The following is a 22,678-nucleotide window of genomic DNA, read 5'->3' on the forward strand; positions in this document are numbered from 1 at the left end:
ACCCCTAGAGCTAAGAATTGAACAATAACTTGAACAACAACTCTTGTATTAATTTCCTAATATTTTCTGAGCTTTTAAAGTATGTGAGAGGTTTCTCCGCTTTCAAAGAAGAAAAATTTTAGTGAGCTTTCATCTGCCTTGAATTAACAATCACATAAGTTGTAATCAAGTAATCCCTGTGCCTCTTTTCTTTTTATGAGTTGTTTATTTTTATTTTATGCAGTTTATTTTACTTAATTAAATTGTGCATCCTTGCTAAGTAAAAAGCAAAAGATATTTCTCTAACTCCGATTTCAGCCTATTGACCCCCCTCTAGCCGGTCGCCCGAGATCAACAGTAATGACCAGAGTGAAGATTTTAGACGGATTAACTCAAATATTTTCAGTAAAGATATGGTTACATCAAGGATTAGCTTTAAATCTCTATCTTTTACACTAATTATGGACAAACTTATTGGAGACATTCAAGACACAGTACCATAGTGCATATTGTTTGCAGATGATATTACTTTAGTAAATGAGGCACACGAAGGAGTAAATACTAAACTAGAATTTTGGCAGAAAATACTAGAAGTGAAAGGTTAGACTTAGTAGAGTAAAGAAAGAATATATAAAATTTAAGTTTAGCAATATTAGACGTAATCTGACAATTGTTAAGATAGGAGATGATAAATTATCTTGAACTGTATGCATTAAGTACTTATGATCATTTTTTACAAAATTATAGAGGAATTGAGAGAGATATCTTACATAGAATACAAGCAAAAAGGTGACAATGGAGGTTAACATCAGGTGTTTTATGTGATCGTATAATACCTCTAAAACTTAAAAAGAAATTCTACAAAAATGATGGTTAGACATACTATATTATATGATGCTAAATGTTGAGTTATGATTCGAGCACATAAGTAGAAGATGAAAGTTGTAGAGGTAATGATGTTAAGATAGATGTGTAGATATACGATGATGAACAGAATAAGTAATGAGAATATTAGAAATTAAAGTAAGTTAGAATTGTATCTATTAAGATAAAACTCTGAGAGACACATTTAAGATGGTACAAACATGAACTTAAACGATTAATAAATACTTTAATTAAGATATGTAAAACTATGATAAATATGTATATCAAATGAGGATTAGAAAGATCAAAAAATACTTGATTAATCATAATAAAAATAATATAAAATTTAGTTAAATATAAATGATGATATAATAGGACATAGTCTTTAGAACGAGAGCTTGCAAATATATGGATGCTTATGATCTTCTCCGGGGAACGGGAAAGAAATGGAGCAGGTGTGCAGGAACCTCGATTTGCCCGACGCCGAGGCGGGAGCAGACACGCAACCGCCGAACCGGCGTCGCTTTCCTACGCCTACGATCATCTTTCAACAATCAAGACAAAACGCCTTCTGACTTCAAGATCCGATTGTTCCATAACGATACGTGTCTCGGTTAGAGAATTACTAACTTTTTATAAGAATAATAACTATATCGTACGTTAATCACTCCACAAATTTGGCGAGCAGGATTGATCAAAAAGTTGGTGGCTGTGTAAAATAAAGGCAGACGCTCAAATAAAGCCAGATTAATCACTCCACATGTATCCCGCGATCTATGGCTAGACTTGTGACTCTCTCATATTCTCTCCTTTCGTGGCTATATAAATGTAAGCGAGGGTAGGGTGTCCTCCAGGCAATTACCAATGCTTTTCGTTGGTAATAGTGTGATGGCGCCCATTCTCCCTAATTCCATCGCGGCCTTGAGCATGCTCATGCTGCTGCTGGCCACTCACTGCGTTGCTTCCTCCTTTACTAATTTCTACACGCCGACACCAGTTGCCAAGCCGCCTTCTCCACCTCCTCTTGCTCCTCCTCTCGGCCACCTCGTGCCCCCGCCGGAGCACCCCTACTACAAAACACCACCCCTGCCAGCTCATGCAACGCCACCTCCACTCTACCCTCCAATGACCGGCGCACCTCCTCCGCACCACGGCCACCGCCGCCACCACCACCACCACCACCATTTCCACCAGCTTAATCCGACCACACCAGTTGGCGCGGGGCACTACCCGCCCTACCACCACTCTTCTCCGGCACCGCCGCCAAGCCACGCTCGTCAGCCCCCTTACGGACAAGTACTCCCTCCTCTACCACCGTTGCACGAACCCCCTCCAACTGCTCCGACTCTGCCGCCGGAGCCGGTGCACGGAGGGCCTTTGCCGCCGCTAGTTAGCTACAGCAAGCCGCCTCCTCCGCCAGTTAATAATAGATACCCGCCATTGCAGCCACCGAGTCACCAACCGATTCCGCTGCCGCCGCCGCCATATAAGACTACCCCAGAGCACGGTACTCCGCCGCCGGAGCCGGTGCACGGAGTGCCTTTGCCGCCGCCAGTTAGCTACAGCAAGCCTCCTCCTCCACCAATTAATAACAGATACCCGCCATTGCAGCCACCGAGTCACCAGCCAACTCCGCCGCTGCACCGTTACCATCAATCTCCACCGCCACCACCGTATTAGAAGTATCTTGTCTTAGTAATGCTGGTGCACTTGGTTAGTGTCGGTTCAGCAGGTAGCGTTCGATCTGATCAAGCTACGAATAAGTGAGGATCGTGTTTGAAACCTTTAAATTTCTAAGAAATACGGCTGGTTAATGCTTCTACTGATTAATGCTTGCTTGGCTACCTTCTAAATCTTCTAATTAAGTTCAATCTTCGGTATTTGACGTCTTCAGATTTACTGACGAGAACAAGCCTTCTTCTTCCCAGTAGATTAAGATTACATCCTGCCTGTACAGAATCATTGAGTTGGCTTTATTACCAACTTTAAATGCTTGATGATAAATAGGACGTGGTTTCTGCGAGTTTAGACGATAACAAACAAAAAGAAAAAAATGTTATAACGACGGCTAGAGGTTCTGGTATTGACATTCCGGCGTTGAAGTTAGAAAAAAAATATATTTATCAGGGTTTTTGATATATTAAATAATCTAAGATTTATTAACGGCGTTGTAATTTTTTATAAAATAATTTAATATTTGCGAGATGATTATCCTTTTTCAAAATAATATGAGATTTATGCGATGATTATCCTTTTCCTAATATGGCCTGCATTCTGAGTCAAGTTGTCAAGGAGACGGAAAGCCAATAAGTAGGAGTGTCGAGGAACCGAGAGGCCTATGAGCTGGAGGCCAAGGAATAGGGGTGCCAAATTAGAGGCTTGAGAGCTGAGATGCTTGGAAGCCAGGAGGCCCAAGGGCTGGGCGTTGACTCGACTTCTCCTCTGTTGGAACCACCATTTCAATAGGGTCACTTGTTGGTCCCTTGCGGCTGGCTAGAGGGGGTGAATAACTTGAAATCAAAAGACGAACATCTTTCTCGACTTATACCTTTATCAACATAAAGACTTATATAAAAAAGAAAATAATAAGCAAATTAACAAGTGAAAGAGACAGAGATTTTATTTGATTTACAATCAGAAGTCTTATTCGGATGGAGAAGTCTCTTACTGCACTGAAAACACTTAATTACAATGCTAAACTGAAAGTAAAATGTTTACTAGTGTTGTTTTATTAGAAAATAATTATTATTAGTAAATACTTATTCATTTTCTAATTGTTAGAAAATAATTATTATTAGAAAATATTTATTTATTTTCTAGCATTTTATATGTTTTCCTATTTTTCACTTGTAATGGTATTTATATATCACATATTATCATTAATAAAGTGCATGAATTCTATTGTCAACATGGTATCAGAGATCTAAACTTAACAACAATCCCTTTTTTCTCCACAATACCCACCGCCGCCTTCTACAATGGTTGTCACCGACAACATCACTCGCTGACTATCTCTCACAAATATTCTTGATTTACCTTCCACGCTTGTGGTTCTCAACGTTAATGCTCAGGCACCGTTGAAACTCACCACCTCCAATTACTATACCTAGTGCTTGTAGTTCACATCTCCTCTATTGGGATATGACTTACTGGATTTTATTGATGGCTCACGTCCCAACCCCCCTGCGTAGATAACGCTTACAGACACCACACTCCCTCAAGCGAATCCTGATCATATTCTCTGGCTCCGTCAATATCAACTTCTCCTCAACGCTATTATAAGTTCGATATCTCCTACTCTTATGTAGTTTATTTCTTCATCAACTTTATCTAGAGACGCATGACAGACGTTGGAGAGAACCTAGACTGCTCCCTCATGTGGCAGGATTATGACTCATTGTCAAAATCTTGCTAGCCCTCAACAGGGTAATAGATTTATCACTGATTATATGCAGGACATCAAAAGAAATATTGACGTTCTTTCGCTTATGAATGTCAAAGTTGACTTTGAAGAACTCTCCATTCATGTCCTGAATGGTCTTAGCCAAGATTACTATAATATCTCATATGCTCTACAAGTTCGTAATGTCCCTATTACCTTTGATGAGCTATTTGACCAGCTCCTCAAATATGAAGTCCAGTTAAAAGTCTCGGCACCATCTCCATCTTTGACGCCAATGACTGCTCTTGTGACTCCAACAGGGAATTCTCATATTTGGTATTCAAACTATTGTGGTGGTGGCCAGCAAGTTCCGCCAATGTCCCATCATCCGCGCTATCTACTTCTGGGTTGTCTGCGCGTCCTCTTGCACATCTAGCTGTGTCTAGTCCCAGTCATTATCTTGGGTGCTGTTAGATCTATGGTGTCCAAGGTCACTATGCTCATCAATGCGATCATATGACTGCCTCGATGCATGCTCTGCTTCTGCCGGCTCCTTCGCGTGCTCTGTGTATTGTATATAGTGCACCTTTTACACATACTGTTGTTCATTTTACACCTTTGTCTGATTCTCGGGAATGGGTGGTTGACTCTAGCACCTCTCATCATGTCACCATTGATCTCACTACTCTCTCATTGCATGAGCATTACTCTAGGAATGATAGCATCGTTATTGGTGATGGTTCTGGACTACCCATTACACACTAGTTCTTTCTCTTTCTCCGCTCCATCTTTCCCTTTATTTTTCTCTAATGTTTTATTTGTGTCATCTATGTCAAAATATTTGATTTCTGTCGTTGCACTTTGTGCTACTAATCTTATTACATTTCTTTTCTTTGATTCATATTTTCAGGTGTTGGATCGTCGTACGGGAGCGACACTGGTCACTAGGTCTATAGAGATGGTGTCTATTACTGGCCAAATTTGCGTCTACGCTATCATCCCCTTTCGCCTTTTCTGTGTCTGTCTCATCATCTATTTCCTTATGGCATAGTCGTTTAGGTCATCCGTCATTAGGTGTTTTGCAATGTTTTTTGTTATCCTTGGGTCTTTCATTTTCTGCGGATACTTTGTCTAATTTTTCATGCGTGCACTTCATGCAATATTAATAAGAGTAATAAATTATCCTTTCATAAATCTAGTATTTCGTCTTATGCTCCTTTGGATATTTTCTTTTCTGATGTTTAGACATCTCCTATATCATCATTTGATAACTCAAGTATTATGTTATCTTTGTTGATTATTTTACAAAGTATATATAGCTTTACCCCTTACGCAAAAAATCAGATGTATACTCTACCTTTATTGCATTCAAAACTCTTGTTGAAAATCAATTCTCAATGACTATCAAAATACTATTCACTGACAATGGAGGTGAATTCTTAACCCTTTGCTCCTTTCTTACTACTCATGGTATCAGCCACTTTACCACTCCTCCACACACTCCTGAACACAATGGACACTCTGAACATTGTCATCTTCATATTATCAAAACTGGTCTCACTTTATTGCATAGAGCGTCTATTCCACTCACTTTCTGGTCTTATACTTTTACTACGACAGTCTATTTAATTAACCACATGCCTAAGGTCGGTCTTTCCCACATATCCTCTTTTGAAAAATTATTCACCACCGTTCCTGATCTTTCTAAGCTTCGAGTTTTCGAGTGTCTATGCTTTCCGTGGCTACGCCCCTACTCTCACCATAAGCTTGATCTCAAGTCAACTTTCTTATATCTTTCTTAGCTATTCTCTCACCCAGAGTACCTTCCTAAGCTATGATGTCACTCTCAAAAGAGTTTTTGTATCTCGTCATGTTAAATTTGTGGAGCATATTTTTTCATTTGCCATCACCTCCTCCTTGGATTCCACAGTAATAAACATTGACTCTGAGCTCTCTGTCGCGCCAATCCTCTTGTGGGACCCTCCGGCACCTGTGCCGCAACCTGCCACTAGTCGTAGCTGCCCGCAATCGACTTCTTCACTATTGTCATCACTGCTGCCATCACCGCCTCTTGTTGTCGGGTCATCCATGCTGCTTGGTGACGACCGACCCTCTAGCCCACCGACTCTTTATCCCCCTCTCACTTCTCAAAACCAACATCCCATGCAAACTCGCTCCAAAAATGTCATCTACAAACCCATTCTAAAGTATCTTTTTCATACTAGTCTTCCACAACCCTGTGAACCCGCTTCTATCACGCAAGCACTCAAAGACCTGAATTGGGTATAGGCCATGCACAAAGAGTATGATGCTCTTCTCCATAATCAGACTTGGACTCTTGTCTCACCTTCGCCAGACCAAAATCTTGTGGGTAATAGGTGGGTGTTTCACATTAAGTGTAATTTTTACGGCTCAATTGATTGGTATAAGGCTCTCCTTGCTACCAAGCGTTTTCATCAGCGTCCTAGTGTTGACTTTCGTGATACATTTAGCTCTATTATTAATCCAGTAACAATGCACATTATTCTTAGTCTGGCTGTGAATCGGGGGTGATGTCTTCACCAACTTGATGTTTACAATGCATTTCTTAATGGTTGCCTTGAAGAGGAGGTTTATATAGCGCAACCCTCGGGTATGCGATGTTGAGTTTCCAGATCATATTTGTCGTTTGCATAAGGAGCTTTATGACCTAAAGCAGGCTCCATGCGCCTGGTATTTAGAGCTTCGTGCTTTCTTAGTCTCTCTTGTCTTTGTCGCATCTCAGGCTGACACCTCCTTATTTGTTTATTTTCGGGATGGTACTTTCATCTATTTCCTTATATATGTTGATGATCTAATCATCACAAGGAGTGATACTTCTTCTGTTGGCCTCATAGTATGTAAACTTCATGCAAAATTTACGATTAAGAATCTTGGGACTCTTTCCATCTTCTGCTGTGTTAAGGTTCACCCAACCTCAAATAGTCTTCTCTTGTCTCAGTAAGTATGTCATTAATCTTCTCTCGAAACACAACATGCTTGACTCCAAGCTGGTCTCCATTCCTATTGCTGCTGGCTCTTGTCTTACTTTACATTATGGGTCTTCATTTTTTGATGTGACTAAGTTCTGACAAGTGGTTGGGAGCTTGCAACATCTCTGTATGACTTATCCTGATATTTCCTTTGCTATCAACAAGCTCTCACAGTTAATGCATGCTCCTTCATAGACGTATTGGGGCGATATAAAGCGTCTACTACGGTATCTCAATGGTACTAGGGATCTTGACATTCGTCTTCTTGCGAAAACACATCTTACTTTTCATGGTTTCTCCGATGTGGACTGGGCAGGAGATCTAGATGATCAATGTTTTATGGGTGCATTTATTATTTTTCTCGGTACTAATCCGGCTTTCTAGAAATCTACCAAATAGCACATAGTTGTACGCTCTTCGATTGAGGCTGAATATCGTGTCATTGCCCCTGTGGCGTCTGAGATCCAATGGATTAAGTCACTTTTGACAGATCTACTTCTTCCGGTTACCACGTCTACTGTGCTTTTCACTGATAATTTGGGTGCCACCTATCTTTCAGTTAATCCTGTTTTTCACTCTCATATGAAGCATCTGGATATTGACTATCACTTTATTCATGATCTAGTACAGGCCTCTGAACTACGAGTTACTCATATTCTTGCTGAGGATCAGTTGGCTGATGCACTTACCAAGTAGCTTTCTCGACCTCGACTATTTTCTATTTGCAGCAAGATTGGTGTCATTTCTGGGACATCATCTTAAGGGGCATATTAGGAAATAACTAGTCCCCTCGGGGCGGTGCGATGGTTAAGACATGGGGTGTTGCCACATGAGGTCTTGGGATCGAAACTCGGCGTGACCGAGCATAACCTCCCCCATGTCTTGTCCATTTGCACTAATGGTTAGTAGCCGCCCGTGATTTACCTCCCCCGTGTTGGCCTAGGGACGGGTTGACGGGGGCGCTGGGGGCGAGCGAATCGCCTTTTGCGACATATTAGGAAATAACTATTATTAATAAATACTTATTTGTTTCCTAATTATTAGAGAATAATTATTATTAGGAAATACTAATATATTTTTTTAGTATTTTATATGTTTTCCTATTTTATGTTTTTTCTATTTTTCACTTGTAATGATATTTATATACCACATATTACCATTAATAAAGTGCATGAATTCTATCGTTAATATGTTTTTAGCTATTGGGATCAGTGATGTATTTATAGCCCTGATCAAGACACCTGGAAGGGTTCTAGGCGCCTGGATGTGGATAAAACTTTATCCATGTCACAACGGATCTGGATAAAATATCTGGTCCGGACTCCTGGAAGGGTTCCGGGTGCCCAGACCGCTTTCACACAAGGGGGTGTTGCCAAGGCACCTCGGCTGGACCAAGCCGGTCCGGGCGCCCTGACTTCAGTCAACCTGAAGTTGACTTTTTGTCCGGGTCTTCCACTCTGACTTCGCTCACTTGGGTGGTTTCAGCTATCTAGAATAGGGCTCACCCGAACCCATTTTCTAGCCATCTCGAGTAACCTTCCGCTCTGACTTCTCGTCCCTTAGAAACATCGCACGCTTCCTTCTCGTCCGCCATCTTTTCAGCAGCGTCTCGTCCCTCGAATGCACCGAGCCCGTCGACTCTCTCCCATGCCATCCTTCTCACTAGTTGTGCCTTTCGCTCGACCTCCTGTGCTCCTAAGTTCTTGCACGCTCAAACACAGGGCATCAAAACATAACAGGACCAACTTGACTTGGTTGATCACATCAAAACTACCACGGGGTACTTACAATCTTTTCCTTTTTGATGTGAGCAACCCCAAGTTAAGTTAAGGTAAATAAAAATCAATTAACAAAAAAAAATACAAGTACATGATTTTCAAAAAAATGTACCCTCCCCCTATACAAAATCTTCCCCTTTGATCATATTAAAAATGGGGTATGCCATGAAAATAACTTGAAATAAAATTAAAACTAAGTCTAAGGTTTAAAAATAAGGTGATTATCATCCCCAAAAAAATCATTAAGTTTAAAGTTCAAAAATATAGATTTTTATAATTTATAAATTATTCTTGGAAAAAAATAACTTTGAAAAAGATAACTATTTTTTAGTGGTAAAACATATATAATTAAGGCTATAAAAAAATTTCACTAAATTATCAAATTAATTTAAGTAGAAATAAAATATTTTCTACCCAAAGATGTATTTAAAAAAAATCTTAAAATATTTTTTTAGCTCAAAAAAATCTTGAAAAAAAATTCTGAATATGTATTATAGCAAGTAACTTTGTAGAGATTTTTTTTTAAAAAAAAAATATTTTTTGAGAATTTTTAATATTAAAAGTTTATATTTGGATAAATAATTCATAGAAAATTTATCAATGGTCAAAAAAAATTTAAAAATATTTTCCTAGATAAAGAACATGATAAAGTTTCACAAAAAAAATAAAATTTGTAAGAATAACCCTATGAAATAATTTTAAATTGAAAAATATAATTTTTGAAAAAAAAAATCATAAAAAAAATAATACAACAGTAAAAAATTTTGAAATTTTTCTGTATATGAGTAGTGAAATATTCTTTCTCAGAAAAATTTGGATCAAATTAATTTCTAATAGAACTTATGAAAAATAATTTATTTAATAATTCTAAGCAAGCAACAAAAATTTAATCAATTAAAAGTATAGCAGGCATAAAAATTTAATTTAGGTATGATTTCAGAATCCAATGTAAGTTTCTTCCAATTGGATTAATTAAAAAATTTCTAGGGATATATTTTTATGACATTTTTTCTAACTTGGCTCTGATGATATCGTAAGTATTAGTTTAGTCTTTTATAGATCCTAAAATTTGAAGCACAAAAATTTGAACATGCAAAAATTTTCAAATTTTGTATTTGTTCTTTTAAATTTTCATTTTCTATTTTTATTTTTTTGAAGTCTTCTAATCAACAAGATGTTGCTAAGGTTAGTTTTAGTTCCTCATTTTCTTCTTTAAAATTTCTATTTTTAATTTCTAATTTACAGGAATTTTTTGACAATATTTTTATAAACTTAAATAACTGGTCAGGAGGTAGAGATCGTACCTAATTTATCTTATCGATTTCTGATGCTCCCCTTGTAGAGCTGCTTTCCTCTGACGTTACTCCCCCTTCATCGATACTTTCGATGCTCATTTTGGAAGAGTTTGTTTCATTTTATTCTTCTTAGTGACATGCCATCAGTGCAAGTCCGGCGTAGACTTCGATTTCAGATTTTGATGAAGTTTCGTCCTATGTTGTCTTTAGGTTCTTGTGCCTTTTCTGGGTTGATCTTTTATCCTTGCTCTTGTCTTTGTCCTTGCTCTTCAATTTTAGATAGTTGTCTTTTACGTTCCCTTCTTCATTGCAGTGGTAGCATCTTACCTTTCTTTTCCTTCTTTTATCCTGCACTTGACTGAAGTTATTAGTTTTAAAGAACTTTTGAACTTTCTTACCATGAATGCTACTTCATTGTCGTCAAGGGATGTTTCAGACTCTAGTTCGAAAGTAATGTTATGCTTGGGCTGCTTCTTCAGATCTCCACATCTAGTTTCATGCACTTCAAGTGTAGAAAATAATTCTTCTAATGTACTTACTTCTAAATCCTTAGAGATATACTATGCATCTACTAAGGTTGACCATTCGAGAGTTCTAAGAAATGCGTTAAGCGTGTACCTTAGTGAATCTCAATTGATTACCTTTTCTTTGAGATTCGTGAGTCCAATGATGAGTTCCTTGATCCTTGAGTGGAGGTGTGTGACGGTTTCGCCTTCTTCTAACCAGAGGTTGCTAATTTGGTTCCGGAGCAGGTCTCATCTCGTGAGTTTTTCCTTTGAGGTCCCTTTGTGTAGTTCTTGGAATTTCTCCCAAAGCTCCCTGGCTGACTCGTAGGCTCCGATCTGGTTGACTTCTTGTGGCAGTAAAATGCTCAATAGATGGAACTCCGCCTTGTCATTTGCCATAAAGTCGACTTGCTCCTTTTTCCTCCACTGATATTCTTCTTTATCTTTGGTGCTGCAAAATCATATTTCATAATAATCAATAATTTAAAATCTATTTTAAAAAATACCTCCATCTTCTTTTTCCAATTCACGAATTCCCTCTCAAATTTTGGTGGATAGATACTTGGTCCAGCCATCTCATGTGCTTCGATCGACAGTTAGTCCTCTTAAAGCAGTTGGACTCTAATACCACTTGTTGGTCCCTTGCGGCCAGCTAGAGGGGGTGAATAACCTAAAATCAAAAGACGAACACCTTTCTCAACTTATAGCTTTATCAACATAAAAACTTGTACAAAAAAGGAAATAACAAGCAAATTAACAAGAGAAAGAGGCACAAAGATTTTACTTGGTTTGCAATAAGAAGATTACTAATCCAAGACATTTGAAAGCCCACTAAAGTCTCCTCCGGGTGGAGAAGCCTCATACAACAGTGAAAGCACTCAATTACAAAATTAAACTGAAAGTAAAACATTTACAAGTGTTGTTTTTAGCTATTGGGATCAAGGTTGTATTTATAGCCCTAATCAAGGTGCTTGGAAGGGTTCCAGGCGCTTGGATGCGGATCACGTCACAACGGATCTGGATAAAATCTCTGGTCTGGGTGCTTGGAAGGGTTTCTGGCGCCTGGACTGCTTTCGCACAGGGGCTCGTTGCCAAGGCGCCTCAGCTGGACCAAGTCGGTCCGGGAACCTGAACTTTAGTCAACCTAAAGTTGACTTTTTATTTGGGTCTTCCATTCTGGTTCTGCTCGCTTGGGTGATTTCATCCATCCGGGATAGGGCTCACCCAAACCCATTTTTCGACCTTCTCAAGCAACCTTCCACTCCTGCTTCTCATCCCTCGAAAATGCGGGCATTTCCTTCTTATCCGCTAGCGTACTCTTTCGCAGTACCTCGTCCCTTGGACGCACTGAGCCCGTCGACTCTCTGCCATGTCATCCTTCTCACTAGCTGCATCTTTCACTCAATCTCATGTGTTCCTAAGTTCCTGCACACTCAGACACTGGACATCAAAATATAACAGGACCTAACTTAACTTAGTTGATCACATCAAAACTACCACAGGGTACTTACATCACCAACTTCTCTTATCCACATAACATCCACTAATAACTCTTTGGATCATAAGTCTCATCACCTTCAATTCCGTCATAGTAAGTTTCATCACCTTGTTCAGCGATGCCCTTATCATTGTGTCGGATACAAAAAAATAAGGAGATAAGAGTCTTACTGAATGGACTATTATGTAATCAGAATAATTCCAATTGCCTTTAAGCAAGAGACAAGAGTCTAACTGCTTAAGACATGTAGCGGATACATTGCATATTTCTAAAAAGATTATGCATTAAATGTCAGCACACCTCGGTTATTATATCTTTAAATGTAGCTACTCCTTTTAAGCAAGCCACTTGCATCATCTGTCTCGATTCTTGAGCCTAGAATGCACCAATATGTCTCTGAGTGCATCACATTAATATGATATGATCCGCGGCCAAAAAGACTGAGTGTCTCCCGTCAATGCTTTGTTTGGTAAGAATTCTCATCATCACAAATTTCGATATCTAACTTAAGGCATATTATTTTTTTGTAGCTGACACAATGATAAGGGCATCGCTGAACAAGGTGATGAAACTTACAATGACAGAATTGGAGGTGCACAGAGTAATCATCATTGATCTTTCCGAGGAGGCACCTAAGGAATGAGTACCTTCGGCTATAGCCCCAACAAAGGTGGTTCCTTAATCGATGGAGAGAGCACCAAGCCTGACATGGGAGTCAAGGTCTCTAGTTCATTTATCAAGTGCATCGAGTCTGACTTTATCTACAAAGTCGAAGACCCCCCTTAGAATTTCAAGGAAAAGGTGTCACTCGCTTGGACCCTCAAATAGTCACTCGGGCTCATCTGCCCCTACATGAGTCCCAACCAGATCCCCAGGTCTAATGATTTGTTTGCCAGTTCAACTACCAGGCACATCAGCCAAGTCGGAGAGCCATCTAGTCATGGCCCCTCTTCCCTTAGTGAACACCCCACTGTCTCCTAGGACCCCAACTTTCCTGCCCCACACCGAATCAGGAACTTCTTGCATAAGGGCATGCCCTTCACGTGTTCCCGTGGAGCCAAGCTATGTGGGTTGTCAGGAGGATTTGCTGGGTAAAGAGGGTGTCCCAGTCATAGTGGAGCTATCCCAACAACCAGTTCAAGAAGAGTATAGGTTGGATCTTACCCTCTATGGTCAAGCAGCCCTCAAATGGAGGAACACCAAAGAAGCGTCCAGGGACATGCCCATCTGATCTTTAGCAGAGGAACATTTATTAAATGGGACAAAGCATATTTCCAAACTAATGATATTTGGCTAGTGATATCTTGAGATCCGGTAGGGATGATGAGATCTGGAGGCTTGTATAGCTGAATTGGAGAACTAGTTAACCGCGACCTTCTCAGGAGTTCTTATTGAGACTCTGGAGGAAATGACCCTTGGGCAATCGAAAATCGATTGCCTGAAGTGACAACAAGTTGACCCTAGTTTTGACCAAGCGATGATCACGTGACTGAAGAGGGGGATACCAAAGATGACGACAAAAAGGATTAGCTTGGCACACCATGTTGTAAGTACCCCGGGTAAGTTTTGATATAGTTAACCGGTATATTAGATTATGCATTTTTGATACCTTGTGTCTAAATGTGTAAGGACATAGGTATAGGAATGTCGTCGACCGGCTAGAAGGGGGGTTGAATAGCCTACAAAAACAAAACGCAAACCCTTCTCGACTTTTCTCAAACTAACACTTGCATATAAAATAAATAAGCAGTAAATTAAAAGAAAAGAAGAGGCACACAGAGATTTACTTAGTTACAACCGGGGAGGTAGTTAATCCAAGGAAGAATTAGCACTAGTATCTCCTTCAGGCGGAGAAGCCTCTTACAACGATGAAGTGTAGAAAATAGAAGCTTAACTACAGAGAAAGCGTACAAGTGTGGAAAGAATGAATTGCTTGAGTTGTTGAAAAGCTTCTGGACCAAGGCTATATTTATAGCCTTGGTCGGGACGCCCCGAAGGGTCTGAGTGCCCTGGGGGGATAAACTTTATCGCCCAACGTTTAGATCGAGTCAAAACTTAATCCAGTGAAAAAGTCAACTTCAGGCACCCGGAAGGGTTCCGAGCGCCCCGAAGGGAAAAGTCAACCCCGTTGACTTTTTCCAGTCCGGGTCTTTTGCTCCGGCTCCGTTCGCCTCAGACCGAGTCTTCCGCTCGCTTGGGTGATCTCTGTCATCCGAAATATGGCTAATCCGAACCAAACTTCCGATCTTCTCGAGCAGGCTTCCGCTCCGGCTTCTCGTCCCTCGGAATCGTCGCGTGCTTCCTTCTCGTTCGCCAGCGTACTCATCCACAGTCTTCGTCCCTCAGTCACACCCCGTGCTTACCTTCTCACTAGCTGCATCTCTTGCTCCTCGAGCAGTCTTCCGGTCCAGCTTCTCGTCCCTCGGAATCACGGCACGCTTCCTTCTCGTCCGCCGGTGTACTCTTCCGCAGCGTCTCTTCCCTCAAATGCACTGTGTGTCGTCCTTCTCGCTAGCTACGTCTTCCGCTCGACTACCTGTGCTCCTAAGCTCTTGCACACTTAGACACAAACTTAAAAATACACAGGACCTAACTTAACTTGTTGATCACACCGAAACAACCTTGGGGTTCCAACAATCTCCCCCTTTTTGATGTGAGCAACCCAAGTTAAGCTAGGGTAACATAGACATAAAAATTAAACTAAATAATTTTGCAATTAAATGCAAAAAGATAGAAAAATTATATTTTTTGTCTACCTCCCCCTAGACTTATATTTTTCCTTCTCCCCCTTCGATCACATATAAAAATTGAGGTTCCGAAAAAAATGTAAGGGTAAAAAAAATTTTCTAACTTTCTTTAAAAAAATTATAAGTTGAATAAACTCTAAGTTAGAGAATTTGCAAAAAAAATAATAATTTTGAAAAAAAAATTCTAACTTAAAAAATTTAAGTAAGGATTTTTAGTAAGAAAATTTTCCAAAAAAAAAAAATTCTTAGTAAAGCTCTTAAGTAAGAAAAAAATTCTGACATAAAAAAAATTTTTGAAAATTTTTCTAAGTAAAGATTTTAAGCAAAAATTTCAGAAATACTTTTAACTTTTATGTAAAGATTTTATGCAAAAAAAAAAATCTCAGTAAAAAAAAATTTTGAATTATTTTTTAAATGAAAAAAAAACTTCTTAATGCATTATTAAATAATAATTTTAATGCTTTATCAGAAAGTTTATTAAACATTTAATTTCAGTATTTTGGCTTCCAGGTCGTGGCGAGGCACTAGGCCTTCTTGGTTATTGGAGCAACAACCACTTCCTTAGACAAAGCCTCAAAAAGAAATTTACTGTTTAATTTTCTCGCTGAAAGCGCTAATTTCAATTAAAATTTAGGCTAAGCAAGATTTAGGAACCCAATATAGGTTCCAACCTACTGGATTAATAAAAAATTTCTTAGGGACATATTTTCTTAAAATATTCCTAATTTATCCCTGGTGATATCTATAATATCAATTTAAATTATTAAACTTTCTAAAATTTGTATTAGATAGACATGCACTATTTTCAAGTTATCTACTTGAATTTTCAGATTTTCATTTTCTGATTTCAATTTCTCATTTTATAATTTAACTTTATCTAATTTTTCTAAGGGGCAAGATTTAGCTAATATTATTTTTAAATTCTTAATTTCTTTTTCTAACTTGCAGCAGTCTTTAGTTAGCAACTTAACAAACTTAAAAAGTTTATCAAGAGGAAGAGATCGTACCTCACTTACCTTGTCGATCTCGTTGTCCGTGTCTCCCCCTGAATTGCTGCTTTCTTCCGACGTAGCTCCCCCTTCATCGATGCTCTCAATGCTCATCTCGAAAGAGCTTGAATCGTAGTCGTCGTCTTGATGACTCGCCATTAATGCGAGTTCGGAGAACGCCTCGACTTCTGATTCAGGCGACATATCGTCCCACGTCGCCTTTAGGACCTTGTGCTTTTGGGCAGACTTCTTACCTTTATCCTTGTCCTTGTTCCTTAGGTTGGGGCAGTTGTCCTTGACGTGCCCTTCTTCGTCGCAGTGGTAGCAGCGGATGATCATTTTATTTCTGCCTTGTGGATGGTTAGTAATTCTATATTTACAAAGCTTTTTAAACCGTCTTACCATCATTACCATTTCCTCATCGTTGAGAGAAGATTCTGACTAAGGTTTGTCTCTCTGAATGCTTTGAGGGTGACGTTGTTCTTGGGCTCCTTTGTACCTGCACATCTTGATTCGTGCACTTCAAATGTCGAGAAAAATTCTTCTAGTGTAATTTTTTCTAAATCTTTCGAAATGTAAAAGGCATCTACTAGTGATGCCCATTTTGAATTTCTCGGAAAAGAATTTAAAGTGTACCTTAGTGAATCTCAGTTACTTACTGTTTCTCCGAGATTCGACAGTCCGGTGATGATCTCTTTGATTCTCGAGTGCAGATGCACAACTGTCTCATCTTTCCCAAGTCGCAGGTTGGTGAGCTGATTGCGAAGTAGATCCCGTCTAGCGAGCTTAACTTCGGGCGTTCCTTCGTGCAGCTCAAGGAACTTCTCCCAAAGTTCCTTTGTCGAGTCGTAGTTCCTAATCCGGTTGACTTCTTGTGGCGGAAGAACGCTTAGCAGATGGTACTCTGCTTTGCCATTCGCCACGTAGTCGGCCTGCTCCTTTTTCATCCATTGATATTTTTCTTTGCCCTCTGGAGCTACAAAGCCAAATTCCATTATTAAAATTAATTCAAAATCAGTTGTAAAGAATACCTACATTTGCTTTTTCCAGGTTGCGAAATCTCCTTCGAATTTCGGTGGGTAGATGCTTGGTCCGACCATTATCTTTGCTTCGATTGATGGTTAGTCCTCCTGAAGCGTCTTGACTCTGATACCACTTGTAGGATCGTCGACGACCGGCTTGAAGGGGGTTTGAATAGCCTGCAAAAACAAAACGCAAACCCTTCTCGACTTTTCTCAAACTAACACTTGCATATAAAATAAATAAGCAGTAAATTAAAAGAAAAGAAGAGGCACACAGAGATTTACTTGGTTACAACCGGGGAGGTTGTTAATCTAAGAAAAATTAGCACTAGTATCTCCTTCAGGCGGAGAAGCCTCTTACAATGATGAAGCGCAGAAAATAGAAGCTTAACTACAGAGAAAGCGTACAAGTGTAGAAAGAATGAATTGCTTGAGTTGTTGAAAAGCTTCTGGACTAAGGCTATATTTATAACCTTGGTCGGGGCACCCCGAAGGGTCTGGGTATCCTGGGGGATAAACTTTATCCCCCAACATTCAGATCGAGTCAAAACTCGATCCAGTGAAAAAGTCAACTCCGGGCGCCCGGAAGGGTTCTGGGTGCCCCGGACAGCTACGACCGCCCTGGAGGGAAAAGTCAACCCCATTGACTTTTTTCAGTCCAGGTCTTCTGCTTCGGCTCCGTTCACCTCAGACCGAGTCTTCCACTCGCTTGGGTGATCCCTGCCATCCGGAATAGGGCTCATCCGAACCCAACTTCCGGTCTTCTCGAGCAGGCTTCCGCTTCGGCTTCTCGTCCCTCGGAATCGCCGGGTGCTTTCTTCTCATCTGCCAGCGTACTCATCCGCAGTCTTCGTCCCTCGATCGCACCCCATGACGACCTTCTCGCTAGTTGCGTCTCTTGCTCCTCGAGCAGTCTTCCGCTCCGACTTCTCGTCCCTCGGAACCACGGCACGCTTCCTTCTCGTCTGCCGGTGTACTCTTCCGCAGCGTCTCTTCCCTTGGATGCACTGCATGTCGTCCTTCTCGCTAGTTGCATCTTCCGCTCGACTACCTATGCTCCTAAGCTCCTGCACACTTAGACACAAGGTTAAAAACACACAGGACCTAACTTAACTTGTTTATCATACCAAAACAACCTTGAGGTTCCAACAATCTTCCCCTTTTTGATGTGAGCAACCGAAGTTAAGCTAGGGTAACAGAGACATAAAAATTAAACTAACTAATTTTGCAATTAAGTGCAAAAAGATAGAAAAATTAAATTTTTGGTCTAACTCCCCCTAGACTTATTTTTTTCCTTCTCCCCCTTTGATCACATAAAAAAAATAGGGTTTCGAAAAAAATCTAAGGGTACAAAATTATTTCTAACTTTCTTAAAAAATTTCTAAGTTGAATAAACTCTAAGTTAGAGAATTTGCAAAAAAAATAATTTTCAAAAAAAAATTCTAACTTAAAAAATTTAAGTAAGGTTTTTAAGTAAGAAAATTTTCCAAAAAAAAAATAAATTCTTAGTATAGCTCTTAAGTAAGAAAAAAATTATGACTTAAAATTTTTTTTTGAAAATTTTTCTAAGTAAAGATTTTAAGCAAAAATTTCAAAAAAGCTTTTAACTTTTATGTAAAGGTTTTATGCAAAAAATTTCTCAGTAAACAAAAATTTTGATTCTTTTTTTAAATGAAAAAAAACTTTTTAAAGAATTATTAAATTCTAATTTTAATGTTTTATCAGAAAGTTAATTAAACATTTAATTTCAGTATTTTGGCTTCCAGGTCGTGGTGAGGCACTAGGCCTTCTTGGTTATTGGAGCAACAACCACTTCCTTAGGCAAAGCCTCATAAAGAAATTTACTGTTTAATTTTCTCGCTGAAAGCGCTAATTTCGATTAAAATTTAGGCTAAGCAAGATTTATGAACCCAATATAGGTTCCAGCTTACTGGATTAATAAAAACTTTCTTAGGGAAATATTTTCTTGAAATATTCTTAATTTGTCCCTGGTGATATCTATAATACCAATTAAAATTATTAAACTTTCTAAATTTTGTATTAGATAGGCATGCACTATTTTACAAGTTATCTACTTGAATTTTAAGATTTTCATTTTCTGATTTCAATTTCTCATTTTCTAATTTAACTTTATCTAATTCTTCTAAGGGGCAAGATTTAGCTAATATTATTTTTAAATTCTTAATTTCTTTTTCTAGCTTGCAATAGTCTTTAGTTAGCAACTTAACAAACTTAAAAAGTTTATCGGGAGGAAGAGATCGTACCTCACTTACCTTGTCGATCTCGTTGTCCGTGTCTCCCCCTGAACTGCTGCTTTCTTCCGACATAGCTCCCCCTTCATCGATGCTCTCAATGCTCATCTCGGAAGAGCTCGAATCGCAGTCATCGTCTTGATGACTCGCCATTAATGCGAGTCCGGAGAACGCCTCGACTTCCGATTCGGACGACGTATCATCCCACATCGCCTTTAGGACCTTGCGCTTTTGGGCAGGCTTCTTACCTTTATCCTTATCCTTGTTCCTCAGCTTGGGGCAGTTGTCCTTGACGTGCCCTTCTTCATCGCAGTGGTAGCAGCGGATGATCATTTTCTTTCTGCCTTGCGGATGGTTAGTAATTCTAGATTTACAAAGCTTTTTAAACCGTCTTACCATCATTACCATTTCCTCATCGTTGAGAGAAGATTCTGACTAAGGTTTGTCTCACGATGCTTTGAGGGCGACGTTGTTCTTGGGCTCCTTCGTACCTGCACATCTTGATTCATGCACTTCAAATGTCGAGAAAAATTATTCTAGTGTAATTTTTTCTAAATCTTTTGAAATGTAAAAGACATCTACTAGTGATGCCCATTTTGAATTTCTCGGAAAAGAATTTAAAGCGTACCTTAGCGAATCTCGGTTACTTACCTTTTCTCCGAAATTCGACAGTCCGGTGATGATCTCTTTGATTCTCGAGTGTAGATGCACAACTGTCTCGTATTCCCCAAGTCGCAGGCTGGTGAGCTGATTGCGAAGTAGATTCTGTCTAGCGAGCTTGGCTTCGGACATTCCTTCGTGCAGCTCAAGGAACTTCTCCCAAAGTTCCTTTGCTGAGTCGTAGTTCTCGATCCGGTTGACTTCTTATGGCGGAAGAACGCTTAGCAGATGGTACTCTGTTTTGCCGTTCGTCACGTAGTCGGCCTGCTCCTTTTTCGTCCATTGATATTTTTCTTTGAACTCTGGAGCTAAAAAGCCAAATTTCATTATTAAAATTAATTCAAAATCAGTTGTAAAGAATACCTGCATTCGCTTTTTCCAGGTAGCGAAATCCCCTTCGAATTTCGGTGGGTAGATGCTTGGTCCGACCATTATCTCTGCTTCGATTGATGGTTAGTCCTCCTGAAGCGCCTTGGCTCTGATACCACTTGTAGGATCGTCAACGACCGGCTAGAAGGGGGGTTGAATAGCCTACAAAAACAAAACGCAAACCCTTCTCGACTTTTCTCAAACTAACACTTGCATATAAAATAAATAAGCAGTAAATTAAAAGAAAAGAAGAGGCACACAGAGATTTACTTAGTTACAACCGGGGAGGTTGTTAATCCAAGGAAGAATTAGCACTAGTATCTCCTTCAGGCGGAGAAGCCTCTTACAACGATGAAGTGTAGAAAATAGAAGCTTAACTACAGAGAAAGCGTACAAGTGTGGAAAGAATGAATTGCTTGAGTTGTTGAAAAGATTCTGGACCAAGGCTATATTTATAGCCTTGGTCGGGGCACCCCGAAGGGTCTGGGTGCCCTGGGGGGGGGGGATAAACTTTATCCCCCAACGTTCAGATCGAGTCAAAACTCAATCCGATGAAAAAGTTAACTCCGGGCGTCCAAAAGGGTTCCGGGCGCCCAGAGGGGTCCGGGCGCCCCGGACAGCTCCAGGCGCCTCGGAGGGGTCTGGGCTAGACCCGACCCCAGGCCGGGTCTGGGCCGGGCCCGTAACCGGGTCAACAGGCTGGTTGCCCGTTGACCCGGTTCGCCGGTTAGAACCGGAACCAGATCGGCAAGTTGTCGGGTCGGTTCTGGTTCATTCGCTGTAAAACCAGTGAACCGCCGGTTAACTGGCGAGTTTAACCGGCGGTTCAGCCGCAAATTTTTTTTTCCCTTAAACGGCTTGAACCGCCGGTTAACTAGCGGTTCATAGCCATTGGAACCGCCGGTTAACCGGCGGTTCGTAGCCGTTGGGAGGGTTTTTTGGGTATTTTTTTTCAACGGTTAGGATTATTTGACCATTTTTTGATCAATGGCTATGATTTAGTGTTCGTTACTGTCAAAACTCTATAAATAGAGAGCTCATTTCATCATTTTTCACACACATCTTCTCTATTCTTAATCTCATTTTCGTATTCTCTAATCTCTACACGCTTTCGTTTTCAATTTTCAATTACAATGGAAGGAGGCTGCGGAGGTGAATCATCTCGAGCTCGGAAGGGAAAGCAAATAATGAATCTGGGGGAGGAGGACCCCAATATTCAATCCACCGATGATGAGATCGAGCATCTTCCGAATCCGACACCCGAAACACAAGGAAGTACCAATGCAATAACTTCCTCCTCTAAAGTCTTCTATTTTCACTAAACATTTTGAGAAGGTCAATCTTCTATCGGGAGAAATGCGTGCAAAATGTAAGCACTGCAATACTTCCTACAAATTCCAAGCTAGCGGCAGTTATGGGTCGTTGAAACGACATGTAGAAACGAAGCACCCGACGGAATATAGACTCGACCGTTCTCAAACACAATTATCAAGATTTTCTTCAACTAGTGGTAGTACCGATTCCGGTTTATTTTTATATTCGGATAATAAATTAAGAGAATCATTAGCTAAATTTATTTTCGTAGAACATCTTTCTTTTAGTTTTGGATCTAAATGCACATTTGAAGATTTTTGTAAAGAATCTCTTAATCCATGTGCTAAACATGTTCCTAGGACTACACTTACTCGTACAATTAAAAAATTAGTAAAACAAGGAAAAAAGAATTTAATTGATGAATTTAGTAAATTAGAAAATAAAGTTTCTTTATGTTCCGATATTTGGAGTGATCATTGGCAAACACATTCGTATATGGGTGTGACTTGCCATTGGATCGATAACTCTTGGAACCTCCAAAAAAGATTATTAGCTTATAGAGTTTTTGATGAATCACATAATGCTCATAATATGGCACAATTATTATGTTTAATTTTAGAAGAATATGGTTTAACTCATAAAATATTTTCAATATCATTAGATAATGCTAGTTCCAATACCGCTTGTATAGATGATCTTAAATTTGTTTGTCAACCTATTATTTTCGGTTTATTTTTTCATATTCGTTGTGTATGCCATGTGATCCTGTCTGAGAAGCCGACCATGAAGGAGATCCGGGAAAAGGAGACCCACTGTAATGACGAAGAATAATGATGGTGAAACCTCGACCCGAGAAACCCAAAGCGGATCGGAAGAAAACCCGAGTCACCGAAGGAAATCTGATAAGTAGGAAGAAATCCCCGTCCAAATAGGAGAAAACCGAACCTTCAAGATCCCGAGGCTCCCTGCGGACAAGAGACCAATCAACACTATCGTCAGTGACCTAAGACCG

At 39.7% G+C, this 22,678-nt stretch overlaps 1 protein-coding gene across 1 annotated transcript; it reads left to right on the top strand.

The window, feature by feature from the left end:
- Nucleotides 1–1,731: 1,731 nt before the first annotated feature.
- Nucleotides 1,732–2,523, top strand: LOC122004166 (leucine-rich repeat extensin-like protein 3). Its single transcript, XM_042559093.1, has one exon. It carries the CDS (start codon nt 1,732–1,734, stop codon nt 2,521–2,523), a length of 792 nt encoding a protein of 263 aa, XP_042415027.1.
- The last annotated feature ends 20,155 nt before the right edge of the window (nt 2,524–22,678 follow it).

Source organism: Zingiber officinale, chromosome 7B, assembly GCF_018446385.1.
Source record: "Zingiber officinale cultivar Zhangliang chromosome 7B, Zo_v1.1, whole genome shotgun sequence".
Classification (NCBI taxonomy): domain Eukaryota; kingdom Viridiplantae; phylum Streptophyta; class Magnoliopsida; order Zingiberales; family Zingiberaceae; genus Zingiber; species Zingiber officinale.